The sequence below is a fragment of the Cervus canadensis genome, chromosome 17 (assembly GCF_019320065.1).
Source record: "Cervus canadensis isolate Bull #8, Minnesota chromosome 17, ASM1932006v1, whole genome shotgun sequence".
In the NCBI taxonomy this organism is placed as follows: domain Eukaryota; kingdom Metazoa; phylum Chordata; class Mammalia; order Artiodactyla; family Cervidae; genus Cervus; species Cervus canadensis.
Window position 1 is genome coordinate 2,713,932 of NC_057402.1, and position 7,120 is coordinate 2,721,051.

Genomic DNA, 7,120 nt, shown 5'->3' on the forward strand with positions numbered 1-7,120 from the left:
ATAATAAAGTTTACCATTTAAACTATTTTCAAGTCTGCAGTCCAATGGCATTGAATACATTCACAGTCAGGCAGCCATCCCCACCATCTATCCCCAGAACGTTCCAGCATCCCAAACAGAAACCGTCCCCATTAAGGACTAATTCCCCACTCCCTGCTTCCCTTCCTCCAGCCCCTGGCCACCACCATTCTATTTCCTGTCTCTGTAAATATGACTCCTCCAGGTACCTCCTACAAGTGGAATCATATAGTATTTGTCCTTTTTGCTTGGCTTCTTTCACTCAGCATAACGTCCTCAAGGTTCAGCCATGTGGCAGCATGCAGTGGGATGCCCTTCCCTTTTATGTCTGAGCAATACTCCATCGTATGGACGGACCACCTCTTGTCTATCCATTCATCCATCAGTGGACACTTGGGTTGCTTCCAGCTTTGGGTTACTGTGAATAGTGTTGCTACAAGCATTGGTGTGCAAATACCTATTTGAGACCCGAGTTTCAGTTGTTTTGGGTCTCAAGCATCAAGCACCAAGAAGTGGGATTACCACCCATGGTAATTCTGTGTTTAGTTTTTTGAGCAGCCTCCGTACCATTTTCCACAGCAGCTGCACGATTTTACATTCTCATCAACAGTGCACAGGGGTTCCAGTTTCTCCGCATCCTCACAACCCTTGTTATTTTCTGCCTCCGGCATGGGTAGGAACTGGTCTAGGTCCACTTGCGCTGCTACATATTATTGTTTAAAATGTATTTATTTTTAATTGGAGGATGATTGCTTTACAGTATTGTGTACGTTTCTGCCATGCATCAACATGCATCAGTCATAGGCATACATACGTCCCTTCCTTCCTGACCCTCTCTCCCACCTCCCACCCCGTCCCACCCCCTCTAGGGTTTGAGCTCCCTGCATCATATAGCAAATCCCCACTGGCTCTCTGTTTTACATACGATAACGTGTATGTTTCAATGCTGCTCTATTTGTCCCACCCTCTCCTTCCCTCACTGTGTCCACGAGTCTGTTCTGTGTCTGCATCTCTATTGCTGCCCCGCATACAGGTTCATCAATGCCATCTTTCTAGATTCCATGTGTATGCGCTAATATATGATAGTTGTTTTTCTCCTCCTGACTTACTTCACTCTGTATAACAGGGTCTACAGTGTGCATCCTAAGGCTGGTACCGGCATCGTTCGCTCTGCTGTTTCCAGCTGCTTTGAGCCTAGCTAAAATAGGCCTCTTGGTGCTCTTTTTCTTTTTTCAAGGTCTAAAGAAAATTCAACTTGCATTTCATAAGGATGGTATCAAATTTATATATTTGAGAGAATGGGATTCTGAGAATAATTCTCATTATAGAGAATTTATAATCCTGAGAGAATGGGCGTCAATATAATATTAAGTCTCCCAAACAAAGATATGGAATTTAATCTCCATTTATACAATAGGCATCTTTGTGCAAAGACCCTGTTCTGAGGTGGTTTACCTCCTGCAGCCGATTCCAAGCAGCACACAATGATGGGTGAATGTTTTGAGGGCTGGAAACGTAGTTCCCAACTGCTTGGGCATCTGCGTTTGGACGCGGCGGTTCCTTCGAGAACAGGGCCCGGGGGGCAGTGTGTGCAGCGGAGGGGGTCCCCAGGCCTCTCTCATCACGCTTCCTGCCATGCCCCCTCTTAACACTCAGGTGGGAACCTCTCCCCTTGGAGACGAACTTGTCTTTGTCTGACCGACAGGCTGCAAGCCGAGGTGGACGAGGTCATTGGGTCCAAGAGGCACCTTGACTGCGAGGACCTGGGGAGACTGCAGTACCTGTCTCAGGTGTGGGGGTGGGAGAGAAGCTTCTGGGCAGAGGTGGGTGGTTGGCTGACCAGGCCTGCTGCCTCCATGGACCCTGTAGGAGAGGGATTCTCCAGTGTCCTGGCACGTGAGAGTCCCCTGGGAGATTAAAGACCTCCCTGTGTCCAGGCTGCTCCAGACCAAGGATATTAAGCTGCTGGGGGCGTGGCTAAGGCTTCCCAGGTGATTCCAATATGGAAATCAGTCCATTAGTCAAAGGTGCTATGTTTGGGCTTCCCAAGGAGCCTGGGTTCCAAAAGTCTCAGACTTACCACCCGGGGGCCAGTCTCAGCCCAAAGAGTCCCCGACACAGCACAGGGGGAGGCCTTCCTCCAGCTGCCCTGGGTCCTCGGAATGGTAGGGGCCCCGGTTTAGAGGGAGGTCTGGCTCCTGGCGCGGTGGCTTTGCTCAACCCCTTCCCTGGGCCTCAGTTTCCCCTTCTGTCACATGAGGGGTTGGACATGCAGATAAAGCTAAACTAGCAGGGGCTCGGGACCCAGTCTGGCTGTGGGCACACACGCAGTGCCTTGAATGGGAGCAGAGAAGGGTCTGGGACATGCTTCTGGCACCTTCTGTGGGGTCTCCTGACATCCGTCTCTCATTATCTGCCCGTGTGGTGTCTGCAGGTCCTCAAAGAGTCGCTGAGGCTGTACCCGCCGGCATGGGGCACCTTCCGTCTGCTGGAGGAGGAGACCTTGATTGATGGGGTCCGAGTCCCCGGCAACACGCCGCTCCTGGTGCGTGGGGGCCCTGCCTGCCCACCCCCGAGCGGCCGGCTGGGGGCTGTCCTCTGAGGTCAGGGGCTCCTCCCTGGCCACCCTGGCCCCTTGAGTCTGACCGTAACCCTGTGATGTGCTTTCTCTCCCCGCCACACTGTCCATCGTGAGATTACAGTGGATGCTCTTAAAACGGAGAGGCCTCATTTACAGCTGAGGCCACTGAGGCTCAGAAAGGTTAGGTTACTTTCCTGAGATCACACAGCTAGCAAGGGGCAGATACGGGGAAGTGCCCAGTTTCTGAGCTGGCTCAAATTTGCCCCAGTTCCTTTTCTGTCCACAGCTCCTGCTCCCTTCCCACTAAGGCTGACTTTCTCCCCCTGTTCTCCTTTGATTTTGTTTCTCTGCCTGTTTCCTCATTCATTCATTCGGGCTCCATTCATGCACAATGACCTCCATAAACTCACTACCCCTCCCCCCAAAAAACTAGAATGTAACCAGCTGTGTACACACGGCTCCTGGTTCCCCCCAGAAGCTGTCACTGTCCCGAATTCTATGCTTGCCACCCGCTCACCTTTGTGTGTGTGTGTGTACCCACACAATAATATGCTCTAGGACTTGCTTTGCAACTCAGCACAACGTCTATTAAGATTGTGCAGATTTCCACGTGTGGCTGTAGGCCGTCCATTTTCACTTCCCTGGAACATGACATCAGTCATTCTGGATTGCTGTGTGCTGTGCTAAGCCGTTTCGGTTGTCTCTGACCCTTTGTGACCCCATGGATCATAGCCCGCCAGACCCCTCTGTCCATGGGATTCTCCAGGCAAGAATACTGGAGTGGGTTGCCATTTCCTCCTCCAGGGGATCTTCCCGACGCTGGGATTGAGCCCGAGTCTCTTAGGTCTCCTGCATTGGCAAGCAGGCTCTTTACCTGGGAAGCACCATATTGGATTAAGGGCCCCAGTGACCTCATTTTCACTTAATTACCTTTTTAAAGAGCCTATCTCTAAATACAGTCACATTCTGAAGTTAACTTCAGCATATGAATTTTAGGGGCACACAATTCAGCCCAAATAGGACCCAGTTTTATTTTCACAAAGAAGAATGATGCGTCCCACCTTTTGAGCAGCTCCCCCTGCCCCAGGGCCCGGCCACACTCACCCCAGCACACACCAAAGCTTCATCCATGCGTGCTTCTTTATCCTGTTTATCTGCGCTTTTAAAAATAACTACCAGCTACTGCAATGACTGTCTCTTCAGAATGCCCTTACATCTGGCAGGGCGAGGCCCCGCGGCTGGCTCTCAACCCCCAAGTCCAACCTGAACCCCATGACCTTGAGTGGGCAGAGCCAGGCTCCAACACCAGGCCTGCTCCCTGCTCTCTGAGCCATCTCAGGCGAGACCCTGGACTTCCGGGCCTCAGTACCATCCTGGCAAGCTGGGGATGCTGGTACCCGAGTCAACAGGATAATGTACATCCTGTGTCTGGCAAAACTCCCTGGCATGTAGTAGGCACCGTTTGCTGCCCCCACACCCCTCCCCGTCTTACGCTCCCACTCCAGCCTTGGGAGCCCTGGGCCCCACACAGAGAAGGAGCAGCGAAGACTTGGAGAGACACTCTGTGCAGAGGCCAGCACCCAGGGCCCGTGGCTGGGGCACAGCGCATCAGCCCCAGTCAGGAGGTGCCGGGTGTGAAGGCGAAAGACCACTGGGGGGTCAGTGGCTCCCCTACCCCCACTCCACTGAAGCAAGTCTTGTACTGAAAACAAACTTTGAATAATAACAGCTCTCAGGAATCGAGAGAAGGATGGCCTTGTCACAGACCTGAGCTTGCATCTCGTTTTGGCCACTTACTTGCCAGGTGACTTCAGGCATGTCATGAACCTCTGAGCCTCAGTTTCCTCATCTGTAAAATAGGGATAATTGTGGCTCCCCCCCCCCAGGGTAAAGCCAAGCATGGGATGATGTAGCGTGCCCAGCCGGTGGACGACACATTGGGTTGCCCTCTTTCTCCCTCTTAGACACTTTTCAGGGGCCAGTGGAATCCTACCCTGGTCCAGATGGGCAGGTGGGGAGGTGGGTGGGTGAGGAGATGGGTGGGGTGGTAGGGATTTGAGGAGGGGGTACTCTGCTCCGAGTCTTCCCACTGGGTGACTGCAGCAGGTGGGGGAGGTGCGAGGGGACCTAGCCTTGGACCCAGAGACAAGCGGATCCTCTGCCCGGCAGTTCAGCACCTACGTCATGGGGCGGATGGACACGTACTTTGAGGACCCTCTGACTTTCAACCCGGATCGCTTCGGCCCCAAAGCACCCAAGTAAGTCTGTCTTCAAGCTGTCAGTGAGTGGAGGCCTGGCGGGAGGACGGCCCCAGCGGCCTCTGGTCTGAGCTGCCGTGACCCCTGACCACTGTGAGGGAACTGGGATCCCCACTCTGCCCCCACTTACAGGGAGGAGATCCCAGCTCAGAGAGGTTAGGAAACTTGCCCAGGGAGGCACAGCCAGCAAGGACTCAGACTGGTTTTAAAGTGTGTGCTTATAACCAGTCTCTTATACTGCAGAGCCCTGTGACTTGGGCAAGTGGCCGAGCCTTCCCCAGGCCAGATGATCCTATCTGAGAAATGGGAATACTGACAGCTCCCTCTAGAGTGACCGCTTTTAAGTACCACAGCTCTGATGGGGTCTATGAGTCCAGACTGGGACTGCCCGGAGCTGGACGTGTGACCGGCTGAGTAAGTGGACCGAGTGACGTAGGACCTTGGGGGAGTGGCTTTGCCTCTCTGAGCCTCAGTGCCTCCATCTGTGAAATGGGACCAATCACAGCCCCTTCCGGAAGGCTCCGTGGAGGATGAAACAAGAAAACACTGACCCAGAGCTCAGCGGAGTCAGCCGGTGACGTCGTTAGCTTGGTCAAAAGCAGCCCCGGCCTGAAGCCGTCATCACAGGGGTGGCCTTGTCACGGCTGTCGCCTCCTGACGCCTCCCTCCCGTTTGCAGGCCCAAGTTCACCTACTTCCCCTTCTCCCTGGGACCCCGCTCCTGCATCGGGCAGCAGTTTGCTCAGGTAGGAGGCCAGCCGTGGGGTTTCGGCCCGGGGGGACCGTGGGGTGGCGTCCAGTCCGGGAAGCACTTCAGAGCCCCCCTGCTCCAGGGTCCCTGGGGCTGGGGGCCCAGGCAGCCATGGCGCCTCATGTCCCGCATCCTCGCCGCTGACTCACCCTCCCCGCCCGCTGCACGCACAGATGGAGGTGAAGGTGGTCATGGCCAAGCTGCTGCAGAGGCTGGAGTTCCGGCTGGTGCCCGGGCAGCGATTCGGGCTGCAGGAGCAGGCCACGCTCAAGCCGCTGGACCCTGTGATCTGCACGCTGCAGCCCCGGGGCTGGCAGCCGGCGCCCCCGCCCCCACCCTGCTGAGGGGCCCAGGCGGGACCACACTCCTTGGCCAGGGCCCTGGGCAGTCTGCTCCCCCACCCCCACCCCAGGGAGCACCCTCCACGCTGGCTCCCAGCGGGCCCTCGGCCCTCCACTGCCTGCTTCACCCCCTCTGAGCTCCCCCTCCCCGCTAACCCCGCCCCCCGCCCACCAGCCCCTGCCTAACCCCCAGGTGTCACCCAGATGTGCTGTTGTCTCTCCCCCCCACTGCCTCTTTGCACAGACCACTCCCTCTGCCAGACACCCTAACTCTTGCTCACTCCCTAAAGCCCTCTTCAGGTGTCACCTCTTCCAGGAAGCCCTCCTGCCATCCCCCGGCTGGGCCAGGGGCCCCTCCTCCGTGCTCCCCCGCCCCCATCACCTGTGCTACCTCTAACACCACACTGACCACACTGTATCGTGAGTGTCCTTTGACGTGACTGACTGCCCTGCCAGGCTCCGAGTGCCTCGAGGGCAGGGCCTGTGTGTGATTCATTTCTGAGCCCCCTGTGCCCACCCAGGGCCTGGCACAGTCGATGCTCAATAAATAAATATGTGTTGACTGCACCAATGAATGGCCAGACTTGGCCAGGGCGCTCTGGCCTCCGTTTGCTCATCTGTAAAATCAGGGCCATGTTGAGACTAATCTCCCTGAGGGCTGACGTAGTTCTGGAAGCTGCCCCTGGGGATGCCCAGACGATGCCACATCAGGAGAAGACTGCCCAAGTTCCCAGGTGGTGTTAGTAGAAGCCCATTCCCTCATGTGGAAGACTGTGCTCCTGGGGTGAGGCTGGGACTATGGGCAGTGTTGGGAGCTTGAATTGAGGGGCTCAGGGGCCCCGGGGCCTTTGTGGTCTAGTCTACTGCCAACAAGGCCACGGACACCCCAGAGGGCCTCCGAGAGGCCGGAGCCCCCAGGACCTCTCTTGGGGGCAGCCTGGTGGAGCTGAGCACGAATGCCCATTGCACCCTCTGCATCTGTTGGCACAGGACTGCCCCTCTGGGGCCCAGGCGGTGAGACTGCAACCCTCCCGGCGGTGGGCAGGTAAGGAAATTTCTCCTTCCTGCTCAGGGCCAAGGGGTGGCCAAGGGGCAGGAAAACCTGGCCCCACCATGTCCTCTGGGTCTGTCCAAGGAAAGGGCCACCCCCAGTGTATCCTTCAGCACTTGGG

General features: G+C 56.0%; 1 protein-coding gene across 1 annotated transcript in view; it reads left to right on the forward strand.

Moving 5' to 3' along the window:
• LOC122419692 (cholesterol 24-hydroxylase) overlaps positions 1 to 6,515 on the forward strand; it is a 28,711-nt gene extending 22,196 nt beyond the window's left edge. Inside the window, exons 11-15 of the mRNA XM_043434470.1 lie at positions 1,724 to 1,808; positions 2,453 to 2,563; positions 4,769 to 4,857; positions 5,536 to 5,602; positions 5,781 to 6,515. Of these exons, the coding sequence (XP_043290405.1) occupies positions 1,724 to 1,808; positions 2,453 to 2,563; positions 4,769 to 4,857; positions 5,536 to 5,602; positions 5,781 to 5,951 (523 nt within the window). The 3' untranslated portion in view covers positions 5,952 to 6,515. The remainder of the gene's footprint in view (positions 1 to 1,723; positions 1,809 to 2,452; positions 2,564 to 4,768; positions 4,858 to 5,535; positions 5,603 to 5,780) is intronic.
• The last annotated feature ends 605 nt before the right edge of the window (positions 6,516 to 7,120 follow it).